Source organism: Onychostoma macrolepis, chromosome 18 (genome assembly GCF_012432095.1).
Source record: "Onychostoma macrolepis isolate SWU-2019 chromosome 18, ASM1243209v1, whole genome shotgun sequence".
Lineage (NCBI taxonomy): Eukaryota > Metazoa > Chordata > Actinopteri > Cypriniformes > Cyprinidae > Onychostoma > Onychostoma macrolepis.
This window is the reverse complement of record NC_081172.1, coordinates 25,210,618-25,234,308: the sequence shown is the minus strand read 5'-3', so window position 1 is coordinate 25,234,308 and position 23,691 is coordinate 25,210,618. Positions and strand designations below refer to the sequence as shown.

General features: G+C 38.3%; 1 protein-coding gene across 3 annotated transcripts; it reads left to right on the top strand.

Annotated features, from left to right (window-relative positions):
* Positions 1-3,334: 3,334 nt before the first annotated feature.
* On the top strand, positions 3,335-22,731 carry mapk6 (mitogen-activated protein kinase 6). 3 transcript variants are annotated; one of them, XM_058750951.1, is made up of 6 exons: positions 3,335-3,509; positions 10,605-11,800; positions 18,798-18,942; positions 19,550-19,714; positions 19,944-20,145; positions 20,308-22,731. In XM_058750951.1, the coding sequence occupies exons 2-6, from the start codon at positions 11,246-11,248 to the stop codon at positions 21,425-21,427; spliced, it is 2,187 nt and encodes a 728-aa protein (XP_058606934.1). In that variant the 5' UTR covers positions 3,335-3,509; positions 10,605-11,245; the 3' UTR covers positions 21,428-22,731. The 3 variants fall into 3 exon arrangements, with proteins under 3 accessions (XP_058606934.1, XP_058606935.1, XP_058606933.1); XM_058750952.1 differs by lacking the exon at positions 3,335-3,509 and adding an exon at positions 5,720-6,237; XM_058750950.1 differs by lacking the exon at positions 3,335-3,509 and adding an exon at positions 7,647-7,878.
* Positions 22,732-23,691: the final 960 nt, after the last annotated feature.

The following is a 23,691-nucleotide window of genomic DNA, read 5'->3' as shown; positions in this document are numbered from 1 at the left end:
TTTTCTTTGCGCACAAAAAGCATTCTCGTAGCTTCATAAAATTGAAGTTGAGCCACTGACATCAACTGGACTGTTTTACCGATGTCCTTACTACGTTCCTGGACCTGGGAACACTTCAGTTGTGTTGCTATGCAGGGTTAGAGAGCTCTCCGATTTCATCAAAAATATCTTAATTTGTGTTCCAAAGATGAGTTCTTACAGGTTTGGAACGACATAAGGGTGAGTAATTAATGACAGAATTTTCATTTCGGGGTGAACAAACCCTTTCAGCTCACAATACAGAACAAAAGCTCTGTTGCTAAGTCAGTTTCATTGTGACTTTAACCCCGGTTTCACAGGCAAGACTTAAACCTAGTCCCAGAAAAAAAAAATGTACATCTGAGCTGTTTGAGCTGAAAGAAACTTGCACTGACTGATCTTAAAATATATCAGTACCTTTGTTTTGTCTCAAGATGCACACCAGTAATGTTTTTTTTTTCAAGGCACATTTATAAAAATTACTTAAATGTCCTAATTAAACTACAGAATAAGCCCTGTTTGTGAAACCAGGCCTAAAATTACTATTTCCCCTGCACTGATTTAAACTTGTACAACCTGAGTGTCAGAAACTAAGTAAAGCCAGCCAATCAGATTTGAGCCTGCTGTTTTGAGAGAGCTACTGCACTTTTTGCATTCCATATTCATCAGGTGGTGGGTATGCTGCCTGGGGCTGAATGATGAGTCCAGACATGTGACCCAAAAGTTATATCTTATTGGTTGGTAGCTTTTCATTGCAACGCCAAAACACTGTTATGTGAAATCACAATGCTAACCTGCTGCATGCAAATCTGAGCATACCAATAAATGAAGTGAACTGTGTGTGTGTGTGTGTGTGTGTGTGTGTGTGTGTGACCTTTGCTCTAGTTGAATGGAAGAAAAACATTAGATCTGGTAATCCTTCACTCATCCTTTGACCTCCTTAAAAAGTATGCCAAAACACTTACATTCGAAGAAGTTCTGTCTTATTCTTGGGGACCTATCAATCAGTCAAAGTCTGTGCTCGTCCAAACCTGTGATGTGTCATTCATTATCAGCAGCGGCATGCTTTGAAAGATAGGCACAAACAGTTTAAGACGGAAACATTGACTCTAATTCCTATGGCCTTGAGGCTATCAGCATATTCGAATATGGGATGCGATTATGACCTATTTTTCTGAGAAGGAGATGAACACATAGGCTGTACGTGCACTTATTCCACATCTTTGCAGTTAAAGATTCATTCATTGCTGCAAGCTTTGTGTTCTCTGATCCCTAATTATCTTAAACAAGGTTTTGAATCACTGACAGCAGTCTAAATTGTAATGAGGGACTGGTGCAGGCCGGTACAGACCAAACTGATGCAGCCCCTGCAAATGAATGATTCACCGATGTCATCAGGGTCCTGAAAGGGCAACCTATTTCTGATGTCAATGCATAACACAGCCACATGAAGTGCTTACTCACCCTCATGTCGCTCCAAACCAGTAATAATTTCTTCCTAATCAAGAGGGGAAATGTTGAAGAACTCTTTTTGTCACTTTGATTTGTTATTTGTTACTATAGCATAATAAATTAATATGAGATCTGCATGCAAACAGAGTAAGAATCTTTCAGAATATGTCATTTTGATTAATTTTATATTTTTGATGACAGTAGCTACTAATACCTACCTCAATTTTAATAATCTACTAATACTGAGTCACTGTAGTAGATATTTTGGCAGAAGTGATTGCAAATATAATTACCCCAAAAAGGTTTCTTGTTAAGCACATTCATTCAAACAACAACAACTATATTCCTCATTGCAAACTAGCAGCTATAGAAATATGTGTCATAGCTAACCTACTTTGTCATCTGGGCATGTAAACAGGTTGACAGTGCCCGGATCGCCAGTGCCCCTAAACAGAATATAGAAATCCAGACGGTAATAAGACTAATAGACACACGTGTTACAGGCCCGCTGCCAACTATTTAGAGCCTTTTATTTTGATAACATCACACCCTTGATGCAAGCATCTGTTGGTGGAAATGTTGACCTCATGGACACACAAAAGACATGCATGCAGAGCTCACGGCATGACAGGAACGGAGAGAAAAATAGACAGATGATTAGCGAGGGGTATAGCGAGAGGAAAAGAGATGGATTTCTGCAACATGACACACAGCCCCCCGCATATAACCTGTAACTTTATCACACCCAAGTATTTCTCTCCTGTAAACATCCAAAGTGTGGCAGACGTTCAGAGTCCCCTCTGTGGACATACAGCCCCTATGCTCAACAAATTAACAGAACCACCTCACGAAAACATATTGTGGTGGGACCATTGTACATTGGTATTTATATGGTACTGAATGATTTTCACATGGACTACCGTTGTATATGGTATTCCAAGGAATTACTACCACCATGAGTTTCTTTGAAATGAGTTCCCAATCTTTTGACCAATAGATTTCCATTAGCAGATTTCACTTTGTATTGGAATTAACAGATTAAAGTGCTAAAAATACTAAATAATGAGAAACACTTGCATTTTAAAAGCCTAATAATCATTTATATATTTTTATCAAGATAATTAATAGGTTTCTACACTGTATACTGCATCATAGACATGCACGTGTACAAGAATACTTAAAGTCAACATGAACTAAATTCACAACTCAAGCATAACGTACAGCATTAGAATGGGAAACTTCAGGAACTGAATCACAAAAATCAGTCTTCTTATGACAGGTGGTTGGAATGAAGTGGTTAAAAAAAATAAGAGGGCTTAATAACCAAAGCCAAAATCCTCATTGGGAGATCACGTGCATTGTATCAGACTAATTTATTATGTGCACTAATCATAAGTCATGCAATATTAATCTATTAAAAGGTGTGTCTGTTAAATGAATAGTTAGTCTGAGCCTTGCTACCTCAGAACAGCACAATCAGCTGAAATAATATTTTGCCTATGGTGAACAGTCAATGTTGTATTAAAGCAGATATGTAATTTTCCCTTTTGTTTGATTCACCTCCAACTCCAACTGCAGTCAGCCTGCTGCTGTCTATAAAAAATGAAATTCTAAAGTTTGTGTATGTGCACAGAACACCCAAGTAATTTGAATGACATAAAGAAAAATGGGTAAAAAGTGTAAGAAATAAGAAAACTGAGCAGGAGAGATAGTTGAGCATGAGAGAGAGAGCTTGTAGAGTGACCTGTAATAGGACTAGAGTTGGTGCTGACTAACAGAACCATACACAGAAGAAACTCCACCCCTTCTCTCCCAGCCTATAACAGCCCACTATGGAGCCCGAGTCCAGAAACAGATGAGTGTTCTTCCACACCACTACCGCTCTGGACACCCTCTGACTGTCTGTGTCCTGACCTGTTTTTAACCTCTCCGTACTGGATACTGTCTTTTGGATACTTTTTCTCACTTCTTTGTCACTTTTGCATGGATTACTAATTTAAAAATGCATTCCCAGCTGTTGTTGGATGAATTCAGCCATGGTAAGTTACCTGTTCTTACCTGACCTCACTTGTTTGAACCTTGCTGCTTAATTTGTAACACTTACTAATAAGGTAACACTTATAAGACCGCTGACTAAGTTTCAGAGACCTTTTCTCCTGGTGTCCTTCTCTCTCTGAGGACATGTAATACAGACACTGAATGATTTATGATGACAGGTTGGGAAGGGTCCCAGAAACAGTGCACACAGACAGCTTCAGGATTTAGGAGTGACAGGAAGATCCTGGCATGGCTCACTTGTGCATAGCGAAGCTTCAAGTGCATCAGTGACCCCTAAACCAGCACAGTTACAATTTACAGCACAGCTCCATTGGAACATCATTAAGTGAATAGATATGGCCCCGAGTACATCGCAATGTAATTATAGGGTGCACAAATCAACTATTTGGTAAGAAGAGCACTGATTCCCCAATAAAACTCTAGACAGCATGTCCTCAACAAGCAGTAAACAGAATGTGGTACACAGGCGTCCAGCAAGGAGAGTCGTGAGAGGGTGTAGGAGGCTCATTGGACCGTAATAACTGGCTCACTGGATTATGTAAACTATAGATCATGGAACATTCCTCTACGGCTTTATAGTTTTGATCAGTAGTTTCTCAGTGACATCTGCGACAACCAAGATAAATCTCTCTGCAGGATGGAGGTGTCAATCATCTGAACATTATGTAATTAACTGTGATGGAGTCAAGGTTGTAGTGGAAGCCTGCTGGTTAATAATATGGGCTGCTTTCACAATGCTTGCAGGTTGACGCCAAGCAGCCGTGACCCAGGAACTATAGAGTGACTGGCCATTGTGCCCTTGATCAGCAACCCATGATTTCCCTCAAGGGAACTTCTGTACTTGAAGATGTTTTGCATAAAAAAAGCATGTTAAATGGTGTGTAAATGCTTAAAACATTACACATTTATTTTGGTGTTGTGTTCATGTTGTGGATGGATAACCTTGGCTGTGTGAGTCATCTAAATAAGTTCACATTTTGTCTGGTAGGCAAAACCTCACGTGTGATTTCTATTAAATGTCGTCATTTTATAAATGTTATGTTGTGAAAGTGGGTTGTGAGCGTTTGTTTGTTTAAGACAGTCTGGGGACAGAGGAGGTAATAAACCTCAATGTTTGACGTGTGTGAGGGAATGACACACCTCAGCTGTTACCCAACACCTGTTCTCCTTCCACATGCTGCAGGTAGATACAAAGTCCACATTATCACACCACTAGCTTGTGTTTATATTTATCCTTATTCAAATGAATCCCTCTACAATCACAAAGGTTTGCATGGGTCACGCATGTGTTGTATGGGTTGATTTGGGCTTCTAGAGTGGCTGACCTATTAGACGTTAAGTGTGAAACAGGGCTGTGTGAAACTCTTCCATCATAAAATTTTAATAAGCAGTAATACTATACGTCTTTGGGTTACACAACATTGCTACCGAGATGGGTAACCTCTTAATATTCCCACATATAGTTTGCACCTTATATTAGACTAGAATATTTATATACCCACAAAAAAAATGACGTCTCGCAGTACATTTTGCCCTTTTCCATAAATTGACTGGAGTGCTCAAGCGGTGTTATTTTATTATCATTGATATACTATTCTAGTTTTTGTTAATATTTTGAATTATGCTTTTATTTTGACATTTTCTGTTTTTAATTTAACTTTTTACTAGCCTAGTTTTATATATATATATATATATATATATATATATATATATATAAATATACATGTATGTGTGTGTTTTATTAATTTTTATTTAGTTAGTTATTTTAGTACTTCAAATCAAACTAAACTAAAAATATTGACTTGGCAAATAGCTGAAATAAAATAAGTTAAATATATTTTATGTTTTATTTGACTTAATGTTTGTTTTGTCTCCAAAAAAAAAAAAAAGAAAAGAAAGAATGGTTCAAAAATGATTAATGCCAACTTTTTCAGAATGATGGCTTACAAAGCTGAGGACTTAAAAATGCTGGATTGTTTCAACCCAACTTTGGGTCAAATATGGACTAACCCAGATGTTGGGTTAAATTTTTACATTACATTTTTAACCCAAAAGTTGGGTTAGTTCATATTTGACCCAAGGTTGGGTTGAAACAACCCAGCATTTTATGCTGCACAAGATAATTAACAAATAAATAACATTAGCCTAGTCATTGATAAATAGGTTTAGGCCTAATACAAAATCCATCATAAACAGTAGGCTACAGGCCTATTTTGTATTTATAATGTTACAGTAATCTATCAAATGTTTTCTGCTGGGATATAGGAGTATATAAAACGCGTGATATGATGAGTAGGGCTCACACATGGCAGTGCGATGGTGTTACTTTAAAGCGCAGTCGTAGTGCGGCATAAGACGCGAGCACATGGGGATTCACACGCGCGCCTCTGCTGAAGCTGCTGATGCTGCGCCGCATCCAACCATTCATTCAGCGCTGGCGCAGGACATACAGTCCTGATTATTCCGTTCCGCCTCATGCAGCTCAGTTTAGCTACATTTAGTGTGTTTAAACCCGTGTTGGTTACCGTATCCGCCTGGAAGCTTGTGAGCATCATGGTTTTCAGACAGCTCGTCTGCGGCGATGTTGCAGCATCATCACGCGTCCTGCGGTCAGACATCTGCTCGTAACTATATGAAGACACTCGGATAATAACCGTGCTTTCTGGAAATAAAGGAGACGGAGCAGGGAGGGAGAGACTACCAAATGCAGTGAGTAGAGCTGGATCAGAACATCAGATAAGAACCTATGAACCTATTGTTGTAGGCTACTCTTAAAATGCTCATGGGTAGTTTAGTCGATGGTGTTGTTGTGATTGTGAAGATGGATAAACTGCACAGGGGACAAATAAATAAATAAATTAACAAAGTACATAAGTAGCCTAAGTAAACCCTGAAAGTTCAAGATACATGCCAAACTAATTACATCACCACAGACCCTGAACTATTAGGGGAGTAGCTTTAATGGCAGTAAATCTTGAATGATGGGAACATTGAGATCTGAAGCAGTCTGCCCCTACCGACAGATCCCGTGTCAGCAGCGGTTGATTTACTCATTGACTATCACAAGACAAACTAAACCGACCTGGACAGAACAAAACGATCCTGCTTTATCGTTGATGGACGAGAAGTGTAAGTCAGCATCTGGAATTAAACTGTCCTGAAACAACAACAACCGAAGCAAATAAGAGTAGGTTATAGCACCCTGCAGCAGGTTCTGCATTGACTCCTAATTTAGAATATCACACATAAAATGCACTTGTGATAACTGTAGGCTACAGATTATTTATTAAACAGCGAAAAATAGCTGTTCAGGGGTTTAGGGAAACCTGTCTGAACACATTATTTTTGTAATTCCATTTGATGCGTTAGTGAACAGAAATAACCCCAAATATAATAATAATAATAAACTAACCTATATATAACAATGATTTTTATTGTTGACTTTTGAGATGCTTTCCAATATTTTTAAAAGGATGCTTGTGCTATGCAAATATAAATCAAGCTTATTATTATAACATTTCATCGTCTGTTAACAAGAAAGCTTTAAAAACATCTAGAACTTGTGCCATGTTTAGGATTTTTCCTTAATATAGCCTACTTGTATCTTTATTTGTGCCCTCTCTTTCTTTTTTTCCTTTCTTTTTTTCTTTCTGTCCATTTCTTAAGAATTTTTATATTATATTGCTTTTTCTGTTATCTATTAATCCATGAGTAGTTTATTATTGAAATGTATTTTATGTTTTGTATGTAGGCTACTGTTTTTTTCCCCCTGTTTGTTCTGTACGTGATATAACCTTTGTTCTTTATTATTGCAATAAAAAAAAGAAAAAAAAAAAAGCTTATTATTATAAAATATGTAATGGGTAAAATACTTATGCTACAAATTTGTCTTAAATATTTAGTTATACACTAGTTTTGTGGTAAAAATAAAAATAAAAAATACTGCAAAATTTTTGCTGTTGGTGAATTTAAAAATTTGATTTACCTAATTATTTGTTGATTTCACAATTCCATGTTATAAATTCAAGTACTCTGGCCCTTCATGGATTTTGCGGTTATTGCAGTGAATTTCAATTTAATGAGTTTGAAAACGCCGCGGTTCCCATAGCAATAAAAGAAGCGGGGGGAGTGCAAAGAGCGTTCAATGCCCATGCGTAGTAACGCTTCGTAGAGCAGCTCCTCGCGCGGATAGAAATAGAAGCGCGCAATGCGCATGCGAAGCCCTGCTTATGCACAGTGCTTCAACACAAGAGCTTCACACGGCAGTTTGCAAGGGAAGCGCGCTGGTAGCGCATACAAACCTGACCAAGACCGGTTAGGAATAAAATATACATGACACCCGCGAGAAGAGTAAGTACATGTTTTATGTCTTTGCTTTCTGTATGAGCCTTTCTGGGGTGTAAATGTGGCTATTTGGATAGGTTAAAGGGTTTATTTTAACGGCAAAGGGCGGCGCGATGATGAGCCGTGGCACAATAACCTTCTTTGTTCAGGTAACGCGTTGAAGCGCCTTAAAACATCAAGATTTAACACGTAAATCATTAGAGGACACTGTTTACTCATATGTAAGACATTAGTATGGTTATTACGAGTTTTATTTCACCATCACCTCGGTTATTAATCTTTTTAAAACATGGTTTTAAGGTGACTTGATGTTTATGTGAATCCTGTCGTGTTCGTTTTATTTTAACATCAGTTTTATAGTGGTTTTTATATTTGGTGTCCCTACTGTTTTTACTGGTTTATTGATTTGTGTTTTATAGTTTTTGAATTGAAACATTGTTTGGACTCCGAGCCGGTTCAGTTTTAGCTTTAGCCTGCAGCCCGACAGCAAAATGGAGGACCGAAAATAACCATTAAAACCATAAAAACACATCCGGTTTAACCGTAAACTTTACAGGACTGCAATATAAACAATCCGCGTATATACAACACGATAGTTAATTAGTTTTCCTCGTTATTGTATTCTGTTCAACAAATTCTCACACTATTTACTTTAACATTTAATTATTAACGAATTTCTTTAGATCTATTCCTGGACAGCCTTGATATATTTACTTTTTGAGTGTTGAATGTTGTAGTAAATGTTGTCATTGTTGTATTTAATGGAGTTTGTGGTAACGTTAGATCCAAAACACATAATTGGTTTGTGTTTATTAAGTAACACATTCACTTTACCATTGTTTAAATATGACTTATAGGTGTTGGTTTAATATCAGTACAAGACCGTTTCAGTGTTTGTTTGCTCCCTCCTTCAGTTAACAAAATGGTTGGCAGCCGGTCGCCATCATTTCCCTCACACACTACTGCAACGTGGCTGAATCGCCCCCAACCTTTGTGTCTTCAGACACAGGCCGGGGCCCGTGTTAATCCATTACATGTGCGTTACGATCACTGCGGTGTCTTTTACGGTCTAAGGAGGAGAAACAGGAACCCATGACATCAGATAGTGTAGATGCGTCAGAGTTGGGGTTTTTGAACGATCACACACAGGAAGCATTGCCCAAGAGGACTGTCATGAGTGCGTAAGCGTTTTACCGGAGCGATTTATTTGAGAAAGTTCAAAACTGAGTAAGCGGTCCTCTGTATTCTTTTGTGTAGGCTACTTGTGGTCTTGTCTTTTTAAATGAGTATGTCACGTTAAAAGATTATATTGGGTTCTTTTGTAGGGCTGTTGCAGTGAAGGAATTTCGCTTGCGGTAATTTTGAGTGTCTCAAAACCGCGGTATTATCGCCCTATGTGTTATATATATATATATTTTTTTATAATCTGTGTTTGTATGTTGCGACCTAAGGAGGTCATATTCAGAAACCAATGAAACCGAAACTAAATCGCGTTGAAACAGGAAGTCAAGTAAACAGAAGAGTGACAAAATAACGGTCCGCATAAACCTGACAGTAAAATTGTTAGCATATATATATATACACACACACACACACACACACACACACACACACACACACACAACAGTTAGTTCTGATCCTGAATCTTAATGGACGAGACCTTTTCTGTTGATATTTCACCTGCGTGTTCTAGACGGGCTGTCAGTCAGTGCAGTTTCATTGTTTCGCCTCAAGGTGGCGTCAAGGGACTGTCTTTGAGTGAGTCTTTAAACCGTTCATTCAACTACACGTTCAAACGCGCTGATTTGTTCAAAGAGATATGTAATGAAACAAGCAGTTGAAATCATTTTAACTTTGAGCGCCTAACTTAAAGCCTCAGTTGACCAGCAGAGCGTCGATGCTAAGACAGATTTCGCTTGCCTTGGACATGACAACCTATTTTCACAAATATCCACCTTTTTCTTCAACGCGGAAGTAAGCCTATGGGTGAGACTTCCGGTTCTTTAGCCGCTATAGGTAAATAACGAGAAGAATAACAACGTACAGTAAACGGTAAAACTGTTAGCACTACAAATCAGTGTGTTCATAATTAAGATAATACATTAAAATAATATAAGACACACAAATTTTCAATATAAAGCAGCGAAACGAACTGTTTTGTACAACTAAAAATAGCTGGACGTGGATGAGACCGGAAGCTAGACCCATAAAATGTACAAATGGCCGCGCCCATTTTTACGTCAAGAAAAAGGTGGATACATGACTCGGCCTGAAGGACAGACACGGGTAATCGCACGCGCTCAGTCGATCTCTCTCTCTCTCATTCGCTGCCTGTTTAGACTTGTTAAGTGCAAAATCTACTGAGCCTCTACAAATCAGCATGGTACACATTGCTATCATCTTTACTAACTTATTTAATATTCAGTACACATGCACAAAGTGTAAAACGAGAAGGGCATAACCTTATATGAAAAAGAAAACGCACAAATCGCGGTTGTTACATTCCTCTGCGGTTATGCTAGTCAATAGCGCGGTTATCGCGACAGCCCTACTTTTCAGTATCCTTTGTACAGTTGAACTCTGCTTAGATTCATTACATTTTCAATGTCTTCTCCTTAGAAAAGAGAGAGCATATTTATGAAGTGCTCATAGCGAATGGCATTCTAATTTGAGTTTTGGTCTTCCGACTTACAGTTCGTTGCTAATCAGTTGTTTTCTGCTCTGTTTTGCAGGGTATCCCAGTGTAAAATGGAGGATAGTTTTGATTGCGACTGCGGTGAGCTGGAGCCGCCTGATCACTGAGAAGGAATAGTCTCTCTGAGATCATCAGCCCCTTCGGTTTCCACACATCAGGTGCTTTAAACGAAAAAAGAAAGAAGGAAAAAAAAAAAGAAAAGTAGATTCATCACCATTTACTTGGACCGTTAGTAATGCTGCTGCTCAGGGCCAGTCATACACTGAAAATTTCTGCACTGTGATGATGGTTTTATAGGTAGTGATTTTGATTATTTCAGTTACATTCAGAGATATTTGATTGGCCTCCAAATTCATTCCATTTAACATTGAAATTAAAAGAAAAATCTCCCGCAAACTACATAAGCTGCTAAAAAGTGCTGTGGATGATGACCGCATATCTTGGCAACATATCCGAATCAGTTCCAAGCATCTCTCAGAATACGCTGTAACAGTCGTTTCGAGGGAAACGCTCAAGTCTTCGTAGGCTTGAGTGTTTGTCTCGTCGTTTTTGTTAAAGTTAGGTTTGCCTTTCTCAGTTAGCTCTAGTAGTTGCAACTCAAGATCAGCTGCATATCAGTTAAATCAGAAATCCTTCCTGCTATAATATCTGCACAGAGCTGCTCTTGTAGACCGCAAAATGGCAGAGAAATTTGAAAGCCTTATGAACATTCATGGCTTCGACTTGGGCCCTCGCTACATGGACCTAAAGCCTCTGGGCTATGGGGGCAACGGACTGGTTTTTTCCGCAGTCGACACCGATTGTGACAAGAGGGTCGCTGTGAAAAAGATTGTCTTAACTGACCCTCAGAGTGTCAAACACGCACTGCGCGAAATCAAGATCATTCGCAGGCTCGATCACGACAACATCGTGAAGGTGTTTGAAACGCTGGGGCCCAGTGGCCGGAGGCTCACGGAGGACGTGAGCTCTCTGACGGAGGTCAACTCTGTGTACATCGTACAGGAGTACATGGAAACCGACCTCTGTAAAGTACTGGAACAGGGCTTGTTGTCCGAGGATCACGCACGGCTGTTCATGTACCAACTGCTGCGAGGACTCAAATACATCCACTCTGCGAATGTGCTTCACCGAGACCTGAAGCCTGCCAACCTCTTCGTCAACACCGAGGACTTGGTACTGAAAATAGGGGACTTTGGACTCGCCCGTATCATGGACCCCCACTATTCCCATAAGGTATCTATTTTATTTTTTATTTTTTTTCTCATATTTCTCTCTTTCAGTGTTTGATGTCTGTTTCATCTCATTGATAACCATCCAGATGGCTTCTTTGATGGTGTTTGGCTGAGCTTTGAATGAGATTTCCTTCCATTCACTGACTTGATGTATCATAGGAAGTAAACATTAGTGACACAGTCCTTGAAATGACACCTCTGACTTCCTGTTTCTGTGACGCCCTTTCCTGTATTTTAACATCCAGTACAGTTGTATGTGTCTTGTGTATTTTGAAAGGAAGTTGACCCGGACACTCCAGAAATAGTAAGAAAGAACGACACAGCTGTTCCTTTGTGTATTGAGTTGAATACCCAGTGTTTCTCCATATTCTGAATGGGAAATCTGAATAAGTTTCATAATTCTGCTGTTGACTCTGTTTATGTTCTCTCATTAGTTGTGTGTGGTTTTGGAAGTATGTTGTGGAGAGGTGATTTCACTGGCTGATGTTAAGAGATGTGGCTGGATCCAAGCGTACACGTGTCTCAAATTTGTAATCGTTTCTTTTCTGTGGGCTCACGTGATCCATATTCCAGCCAAATCTTCTCACACATGTATTCAGACGCCTCCTTCAGTGCCTTTTTAGAGAGAGAGCTGTTCCTGCTTCAGGTCTATGAATAGCTGCTGTCGCTCCCCCGCACGTACTCTGCTGGTCTGGGTTTGTTCTACAAGGAACAAGACAATTGTGAGACGATATCAGGCTCTGGTCCTGTAATTACTTACTGAGTCAACTGCTTTACTGACGTGTGACAACTTGCTTATGTTTGAGAATGGAAAGTTTGAGAAATCAGACTCGCTGACCATGTCTACTTGGGTACAAAAAAACTAAAATGTGAAATTATTCGGAATAAGATTTGAAATTGCATCACGTGTCATAAATCTGTTATGAAAACAAGTCATTAGTCACGGTTTAATGTTTATTTCAGCAGTGACTTAATTATCATTAAAAAGGTTGTATAAACTTCATTTTGTACAGTTTAAATGGTTTCATTTTGAGTGTTGCTTATTAAATTTGATTAATTCATTATTTAAACAAACTTTATTTTTGGTTTTCAGCTTAATGAAAACATGTTCTTTTCCCACTGTTCTCTTGGAAGCATGCTCAGTCTCGCCATTTAAGTTTGTTGTTAGTAAACTTGCACAGTAGTTTAATCAGCTCATTAATTTTCATTCACAAAAGCACAGCGAATTTCAGAATGTAGGTCATGAGACTCTTATGATGATTTTACCCATCTGTGAATGATTTATGTTCCTTGTGTTGTAATCTTGTATGGAGTCTCTCTTTACGTTCCAGAAATGCAGCTATCTTTAATAGCTTAACTTGTCTGTCTGTTTCTCATAGTGCTCATAAATAATTTTTAGACACACAGATATAAGGGAACAGTGGTTATTCCGATTACAGTGTTGAAATGACACACAATTCTGATCAAAAGAGGCACATGTAACACATTTGCGCATACATAGTCAGAATCCAACCGGATTTACATATTAGGAAAGTTTATAAACACAATTGCTAATTCTCCAGAAAATGTCATCTTTTTGTAAAGAGGTTGACTTTCTCACACTTCTATCCATTCCTTTTGTTTTTTTTTTGTTTTTTTTATTTCTTTTTCCCTCTTTGCTGCAGACTATTGTCAAACTGCTGTGTGCTCACTTTTGCTGACCTGTTTAAGCAGTTTTGTGCATGGATAGATGGAGAGCGGTGGTGTGTATGTGTGTGATGCCTCTGTGAAACGACCCTTTTCTGCAGTCAGCACTTCACTTGTGGTTTATGGAGGTTTGTGGGAAGCAAACCTCAGCCATTTCACTGTCTCTAGTTTTATATTCATTAACTATTTTATTTTATTTTTTTTCTATTGCATTCCCTAGAATATATGCATTTCTACAAGATTTAAGAAATATTTACACTTTTTTTTTTTTTTTTGTAATCCTTAAATTGACATTTTTTTTTTTTCATTTATATACAAAAGATGCCTCTTGATTTGTTTATAAGACAATCTATTCTTGCTTGTATCGTGACCATCACTGACGTCAGATGTGGCTGGATGCTATAACATGAAGGACCTTGTCAGTGAGTGAAGGCAATCCAGTAAAATCTTTAAAATGGCCTGCATCCAGTAGGACAGGGCTTCTGTCCATGCAAATGGGGTCATTTTTGAAGGGCTAAATATGTTCTAGCTTCAAGCTATAATTCAGACAGGCTGTTGTTTAAGCTCTAAACATACGGCTGAAAAATCATTGTTTGGAACATGGCAGTAATAGTCAGGGCTGGGAGAAAGTGTAATTAGGGAATGTTTGAACGAGGTTTCTCAGACCTGGAGAGGTAATGATTCACCCATGACTGGAAGCTTTAACTTGAACCCCTCCACATTCAGAACAAGCCTTGTGTGTGGAAGAAAGCAATGGGTTTGGTGGTTTATTCTGTAATTTTAAAGGTCACTTTTTGTTCTTGCAACATTTTCAGAAGAAAACTTGCCCTTGTTACAGCAAGTTATCTTTTAAATGGGACATTTTCTCACTGTTTTGATAATTCAGTATTGCGTGGACGTGAGCTTTTTACCATACCCTAGTGAGCTGCATTAATTTCTACCACATACTTAGGCAGCAGCCTTCTAAGGCAGCATCCTAACTATAAGGAGCCTCATAAGTCTCTAATTTGGAATGCTCTACATGGGAAAGAATTCTGTTTGTCATACACAAGCGTACAGGGACTCGGCTCAATTAATTTTGGAGTTTGGCTATTTAACCCAATACACTTTATTTGTGAAGTATTACATACAGATTATTCAACAACAGCAGCGTTTACTTACAAGTTGTACAAGTCTTAAAGGTACAGTAGCAAAGAAAAGGCCAGTTTGATTCTAAGGGCAAAACAGAAGGAAAATCATGTAAAGCTGCCATTGATTTAGTAAACCTCAGAGAAAAAAAAAATGGAAGAAGTGTAGAACATGGGCTTTTAAAGTATTGTGATAGGGATCCTGTGTTGAAGGGTGGCTGCTTGTTTTTAGAGGGTCTTTTTACCTTGAGCTGCTCTGCTCTAGAAATCCGACCCAGTCTGAGGAATGTTTGGAATTCACGTGCAGAGCGCAACCCCCTACTTCCTCTCCTCCTTCCCTTCCCCCTCTCCTCTCTTCTCTTTGTCTGTGTTTGGCTGAGCTCTCTGGATTCTGGTTTTCCTCCAAGTCCTGCTTTTGATGCTTGCATGTGTCATTGAGTTCAGACTTGTTTTGCCTCGCCTCTGCAGCCGTTTGAGATTTTTGTGAACTTACCAGAGGCTGTTTTTTTCCCCCCCATTGAACTGCAAAGGGGCTCCTCTGTTCGTTGTGTATGGTAAATGTGTTGACTGGAGACTGTGTTTCTCACTCCTCTCAGCTGTCTTTCTGACATTGACTCATTTTACAGAGAAGCTCTGAAACCAGTCTGAACTGACTCCATCAGACTTTGACCTACTTTTGTGGCCTCCAATGATCTTAGGGTGAAAACTTAAAAACAAATAATCTTCCATTTCAGTTCTGTGTTCTCATATGAAAGAGCAAAAAGGAAGGATGCTAATTCCTTTTTGTGAATACATTTTTTGCAACACCCCTGAATTTCTGAATGAGCACATGCTGTTCTCTAGGAATATAACAATTCACTCAACTCAACAGTTTTCTCTCTATTATTATTATTATTATTATTATTATTATTATTATTATATTTTTTTTTTTTTTTTTTTTAACAAAACATTTAAGACAAGTTATAAATGAAAAAGTGTCCTTTTATTATTGCTTGGACAAAATGCTGCATATTTCTTTGCGAAATTGAAATGTTAAAAAATAACTAAACTAAATTTGAAATTTTAAAGCAAACACCAAATCAAATAAATAACACACAGGAAATATCTTGATATAAACAAACTAAGGCTTTTCCTGTGCTCTTTCTATTTAAAATTAGAGGCAACCACTATTTGAATCAAGATCCAAACAAAGATGCTGCAAGCAGTTTTTAATCTAAATTAGATCATTAGAATTTAGAAATTTGAAGCAAAAACAGAACAGTCTGACTTTAATTTTTTGAAACTATACTACATTAAACATATTTGTATGAAACAAATGGCAATAAGAACTGCAGACAGAACTATCGGGAAATAAAAAAAATTCAATTTTTTTTTTTTCCTTTTCTTTTTGTGCTTGGTGTGTCTTCCTTGATATTGCTTATGCTTTTTAAAATTAAAATGTATATAATTCTATTTTATGATTTTTATACTGCAAACTGGACTGTTCTGATACTCTTAACCAAGTGCAAAATAATGAGCTCCTTACCTGTAAGTATTCAGTGCCACGCTTTACTCCGAAACAGGCAATTATCATTTATTTCATAATTCACCCAAAAATGAAAATTGTCAATTTACTAAACCCTCATGTTGTTACAAACCCAGGGCTTGACATGTAGTTGTCCTTTGGACAAGTAAATTTGTCATTTACTTGTCCGAGTATAAAAGTTACTTGCCCGGAGAGAAAAAATTAAGTTAAATTTGAGTATATCTGAGATCCACAGAATATAATTATTTATTGTAGTTATACAAAACACATTTAGTTTATTTAGATTTTTCTTTTTAAATGAAATGAGCAAAATAATAAAGTGATAATACTATATTTTAAAATAAAAAGTTAGAATTAAATACAAATACAATTATTTTATAGTAAACTTAAAAATAAAATGCTAATATTTACATATAATATAATATTATATATTTCATCATTTTCAAACTTAAATTTAAAAAGTTTTAATTAGTTAAATTTAATCAGTCAATTAGTATAAGACGACATTTGGGCTGTTACCAAACAAATTAAATCCGTATCAACAAAATTCATCTTTGCAATGCAGAAGAAACAGAAGTTGTATCTGAAGTGGGATATATTTACCCACTGTTTAATGCAGCTCTGAGGGGGACATGGAATGCTTTAACCTGCAGTTACAAATGAATACTGTTTTGATACATACATAAAACGTTGAATACTGATATTTGAAATTATTATTATTTTTTAAATGCTTTAAATGTGAAATTAAAACCACCAGTAGGTGGCATTAAGTCACTGTTAATAAGTGAGTCATTGCGACTCACTTATTATGCGAGTCATTTAAACGGTTGATTCATTCAGGCACAAAACACCGTCATGTTGCTCAGAGACTCAAAACAGCACTGTGACTGTGTTTGGAGTTTTTTTTATTTTTGTTGGTGAATAGAGCAAAAACAGGCAATATGGTGTCTAAAACGCTCCCATCGCACTCTGTTTGATTCTTGCAATATACTCGTTAAAACAACAATTACGAAATTATCACAAACGATATATAATCGCACACCCCTATAACAAAGGCTATATCACAAATAAAGGCAGTTATTATTGTTTTTGGTATTGACTTTTTCAAGTTACTTGTCCGATTGGGCAAGTAAATTTCTCTTTCACTTGCCCGTCCAAAACATTCACTTGTCCCGGACAAGCGTTAATGTCGAGCCCTGAAACCTGTATACGTTTCTTTCTTATGTTGAACACAAAAGAAGATATTTTGAAGAACCAAATAGTTGTTGGTCCCCATTAAAGAAATACTGTGGTAGTCAGCGGGGACCATCAACTGTTTGATTACCAGCATTCTTCAAAATATAATCTTTTATGTTCAACATAAAAACTCATACAGGTTTAGAGCAACATGAGGGTGAGTAAATGACAATTTCCACTTTTTGATGAACTATTCTAAATTGCTGCCTTTTGAGAGCTAATCACTAAGCCATGTCACATTTTTGGTTTGATTAATTGAGCAGTCTTTCAATACATCAAATCCTGCTGCATGTTAAGAGTTATGCTGTTGCTCTTCAAAGAGTTTGTACTCTGATGCCATGTGACATTACAGGTGTTTGGCATTTCTTTTTGGATTGGGCTATGGTCTGGTGTCTTTAGAAAGATGAGGTTTAAGTTTAAACCTTTAGCAGGATCTTTTATTTACTTGGTCTTTGTGTAGAATGTGATCTGAATGTTGGTAATCTACTTCCAGGTAATCTGCTCCCATTGCATTATGTAACCCTGCACAAGACCTTTTACGCAGAAACTATGACTGAAGATTGTTTTGTAATCCTTTAAGTTGGTGTTCTTCCAAGCATCTTGCTGTTTTAAGAGGGAGTGAAAGGACACTGAGGTCAGGTCATGATGGTGTGAAATGATTTCTCAGTCTGTCAGGCTCTGATGGTATTTGTTGCTCCTGAGAAGGCTTTTCAATGGCCAATTGTGAACATATGGTCTGCTGTAATCTGGTTTTAACAGCTTGACACATACCCTGAAAAGAACACGGCCATGGAGTCAAAAATAGCCCTCACACTGAACTGTTGGGAAAATTCTGGCCTCAAGAACCACTAGACTTTGTTTGTTTTGGCCACTGGATGTGTACACTGAGATTGTGTGAGGGTGTTTAATATGAACGGTGACCCATACGAGCAGGTTGATGTCACTGACTCGTTGTGTCAGGCACGAGACGGATTATCCTGGTTCTTTGTCTAGAGGAACTGCTCATCTCTCTTGATCTGTCTGTCCATTTGTGTCATTCTTTAGTCATTGTCTCTTTGTTTATCCTTCAGATGTTTCTTGGAGCAAGTTTTGTATCTTAGGGTACAGATGTATACTGACTGTCTTTTCAACTAAAGGCTAGATGTGAAACGGGGCCATGTGTTGGAGCTGGTAGCCCTGCTTTAGTCAGGACTTTCTTGTACAGCTGTCCTAAGTGTTTTACATATGCATTGTGGTGCATGACCTCATCAATGAATGAGATGAGCATTTAATAAATTCGTATTGCTCAAGCAGTTGGGGTCTTATGTCACAATATATGTGTGAAATTACAGTTTCTGCAAGCCTTTCAAGGATGTTTTGTAACTGCAGTGTTATTGCCAAGGATCGTGACACTGGTTGTAAGAAATGTTCTCTCTCTCCCATAGGGGCATCTGTCTGAGGGACTGGTCACTAAATGGTATCGTTCTCCTCGTCTGCTCCTTTCCCCAAATAACTACACCAAAGCCATTGACATGTGGGCCGCAGGGTGCATCTTTGCTGAAATGCTGACTGGAAAAACTCTCTTTGCAGGTATTAATATGTGTGTGTGTGTGTGTGTGTGTGTGTGTGTGTGTGTATGTCTAAAGTCCTATAATCTTTTATTAAAGCAGTTTGTCTTCCTTTTTTTTTTTTTTTTAAAGTTTTCTTTGTGACACTATCTTATCTTGCACATACAATGATCAGGTAGCTGAAGGTCATTTCCTGTATTCTAAAACTAGGACAAGGTGTTTTATTTCTTCTCTCTTGTAGTAGTAAAAGAGAGAAGCTGTTTCTGTGAACTCAAACCTTTGGAAACTAGGGCAGAACCGTTTTAATGCAATTTAGTGGATGCAAGTTTAGGCACAGCTGGTTTACAGGGTTGCCACTGCCATGGAAATATCTTAATTTAATTGTGAGTTCGGTCTCTATAAATTTATTTTAACAAGTGCTTATCCAGTAATCCTGTACAAATGGGAATTCATTATTCAAATGGCGTTGGGACCCTGAGATTAATATTAACTCTCAGCCTTGCCAAACTCAAAACGTGCACACTAACTAGGCCAGTTTCTTTGAGTATACAAATGTCTCTTGTGCCAAATATTGGCAGTGCAATTTCCCTGACACAGTTTCTGAATCAATCATTTGTATGTGTGCGCAGGAGCTCACGAGCTGGAACAGATGCAGCTGATTCTGGAATCCATTCCGGTAGTCCATGAAGAAGACAGGCTGGAGCTCCAAAGTGTAATACCTGTCTTTATCAAGAACGACATGTCAGAACCACACACGCCGCTCGCCAAGTTATTGCCTGGAGTCAGCCCTGAGGGTTAGTTGCACAAGAATTTGTGCAGAATACATGCAGTTAATAGAAACTTCATTTTTATAGACCCTTAAATTCATGGAAATTTGACCATTCTCTCTTGCGCACCCCCTTCTGTTTACCCAGCATAGGATTCTGTGAATTTTAGAAACTTATCTCCGTTCTGCTACTCATTATACTAAAGCAGAGTTAGCAGTCTAAATCTCATCTATTTTTGTTCATTTGTTCACTGTAGCCTTGGATTTCCTGGAGAAGATCTTGACGTTTAACCCCATGGACCGGCTCACTGCGGAAGAGGCTCTTGCTCACCCATACATGAGCGATTACTCCTTTCCTCTAGATGAACCAGTGTCCTTGCACCCCTTCCACATCGAGGATGAGGTGGATGACATCTTGCTCATGGATGACAGCCACAGTCACATCTACAACTGGGATAGGTGAGCCTCACCTAATGGTGAAAATTCCAGTATTGCTTCATCAATCTATGAGCTCATGAGTTTTAGAGCAGAGAGGGTGTTTGGAAGCCCCTCTTTGGAAAGTTGGTTCTCCTGGCTGCCATCTTGCTAATGCCATAATTTTGTTTTTCCTCCACACTGTAGGTACCATGAAAGTCAGTTCTCTGATCAAGACTGGCACCTGCACAGCACCCATGAACTGGAAGACGTGCAGCGTGATCCTCGAGCGATGTCAGATGTTACGGACGAGGAGGAGGTCCAGATCGATCCACGGAAATACATGGATGGGGAGTGTGAAAAGTTCCTAGAGGATCCATCATTCGATCTTCCACCAGAGCGCTCGTGGCAACAGGAAGATCACCATGAGAACAAATACTGCGACCAGGAGTGCAGCTACACTTGCAACTACAAAGCTGTGTCCCCGTCCTACCTGGATAACCTGATCTGGAGGGACAGTGAGGTGAACCACTACTATGAGCCCAAACTCATCATTGACCTCTCCAACTGGAAAGAGCAGCAAAGCAAAGAGAAGAACGACAAAAAAGGCAAGACCAAGTGTGAGAAGAACGGACTGGTTAAGGCCCAGATCGCCCGGCAAGAGGCGTCTCAGAACCACTGCGTGGCCGAGAAGGATCGCGAACAGGAAAAACACCAGAACCACAACCAGGGCTTCGACTTTGATTCGTTTATCGCCAGCACCATCAAAATGAGCCTTCAGCCAGAATCCGGCGACGTTGACCTCCTGAATGAGTTGAACACCTCCGTTTCCCAGCTGGATACCCGTGCTCCTTGCGGCTCCATGTCAAAGTCCATCAGTCAGGAGAAAGAAGAGAAGTGTCTAGTCAACCTGGCGCAGCTCGGCGTCCGAGCACCCTGTCCTTGGGAGAGTTTCACGGACAGCGACGTTACCGAGAGCAGCCTAATCGACGAGGCTTGCTGGGACGTCCGCAAAGACGAGCAGCTCCAGAAGGAGAGCAGCAGCTGCCAGAGTAGTTACTTGGACCGCCTCTTCAACAAGCGGGAGGAGGTAGAATCTGAGATCCCCGAACCGGTCGAGGAGTCCACACCGGAGGATGACTTCATATCCTGCGGCGGCGAGATCGTCTTTAACATGCAGCTGGAGTCTCTGGCCATTCCGGGGTTCGAGGGAGCGGGTGACATTCCTCTGAAGTCCATCCAGGCCACGTTAACGCCCTCTGCTGTTAAGCGCTCTCCACAAATCGCCCATAAAACCTACAGCAGCATTTTCAAGCATTTAAATTAAACAATCCACCCCGTTCAAGCAGAGTCCAGCTTATTTTTTATAGAGTTATGTATTTCTGTACTTGAATCATTTTTTATCTTTTTACATATGGTTACTTTTAAGGAAACTTATTTCTTTTCTTTTTCTTTTTTTAATCTGTGGATTAAATGTAAGTTAATTCAGTTCATAAATTCATCCAAAGTGCTGGACTGTGTTCCTACACATGAAATATGTGTTTGCCCTCTAATTTTCAGTTTCAACTCTCTCTCTCTCTATATATATATATATTTAAAAAGAAACTAACTCCATGACATTTGCACACAGTGTACTGTAGATTCAGAAAACATTAGGTAAAGGCAGGAACAACTGTTCAGTAGTGAAATAGATGGTTTATCCATTTGCAAGCAAAGGAATAGAAATGAGGGCGGAAATAATGCACTAACCGTGTGGGAGACGCTGCCACTGACATCATAATGTGACCTCAATAGGACTGACACAAGCAGTGCGTCTTGGCCTTTCTCTTCCTGTTTTATTTTAATTTTTTTTAATTAAGGCTAATATATTTATTTGACCTTTTCCACCTCATTTCCATTTAAAAGCAAAGCCTTTTTGTAATTTTGTTCATACTGTAAACTTCCTCAAACGTGATGCCAGCACAGCAAACATTAACCGTAGGTTTGCAATGCGTTAACTGTAGGTTCGTAAAGGCGTTATCTACCTCAAGGTAACAGCAGAAGGTTCTGTCTCCCAACTGTAGTGCTTTAAAGAAACACTTGCCCTTTCATCGATGTTTTACTTTTACGTTTTGCATTTGCCATAGTGAAGTGTTAAGATCATTATTTATTTTTAGCAGATGTGAGATATTTATTTTAAGAACATTGTAATTTTTCAATGTGAGGCATTGTACTTCCATTCTGGTCTGTTTTGGCGCTCTGTTTGTTTAGCTGTGGATGATCACTCATCTGTTTGAGTTGTACAGAAATTCATGACGTTTTCCCCCAAGTTCAACCATTTGTTTTCATAAGGATTCACCATGAGGAGGAGGATTTTTTTGTTTTTTTGTTGTACTTGTAGGTGCTTTGTATGAGTGGAATACTGCTTTATGGCATTTTATGCGCCTAAAAGTCTTAATTTTTTTTTTCCTTTTTTTATTTTTATTTTTTATATATATATATATATATATAAAATAAATTATACATTGTTAGAAACTGTGCATGGAAGAAAACCAATGGAAGGTACATTTAAAATGAAGTTAATGGTGAAGTATATTGTATAAGTCATTAATTTTATTTTAATTGTGTTTTTATGAAAAACTTTATTTTTTCCAAGCGAGCATGATTGAATTAGGTTCAGATATAGCATGTAGAACACTTAAGTTTTTTTTTTTTTATTATTTTTTTTTTTTGTTAATTTTGCCTTTAAATGCTGGTTTCATTCTGTTATCATTGGTTCCACTGTGTAAAATAACATCAATAAAATGGCCAGCAAGTGTATCACTGTGACCTGTCTGTTTTTTGAGTGGGAAAATACACACGGGCAAAGTTCAGAAAAGGGGTTTCCCTCTGTTAGTTCACACCTGTTAATCTAACCAGTCGTTATTTGCTGCAGGTTTGTGGAATGTTCCATAAGCTTATTCTAGTACCAATAACACCATCACAGGATGTGATCTAAAAGATATGTCCCATTTTTGAATCTCCCAAAGTTTTCTCTTATACACAAGGATATGGAGGAAAAAGGAAACAACTTAAGGTCATAAATGCTGATCAGATGCAAACTATTGTGGACCAGGGGCTTGTACCATGATGGTGGCTGAACAAACTCCGCATTATAGGATTAGTTTTGAGTTGACAACCAAACCAGTCCAATGCAGCTTTGTTGGCACCATGAAGCTGATCATCAACTTTGTCAACTCAGGCTTGATCCTGAGTTAATGGAGCATGTGCACGTGAAAGTGTGACATCATTAATGAACAGCCAATCACATGCCTTGTCAGTGCGATTCACTACCAAAGATTAAACAATTAAGAATTTAAACACATTTCAAGATGAAACCTTGAAATCCTTGAAAGAGGAAAACTTAAAGAAAACATCTTGCCATATAAGTGCAAGTAAAAGTTGTAAAGTTAGTTTTTAGAGTTGATAATATAGGTATAAAACACTTTAAAAATCTAAGCTCATATGTAGTCATGTTTAAAGCTATTGATTCTAAAACTTATTTATATTGCATATTATCTATATGTTTACATTAATTTAAATCATAAGCTTAATAATTACTATTAAACTAAG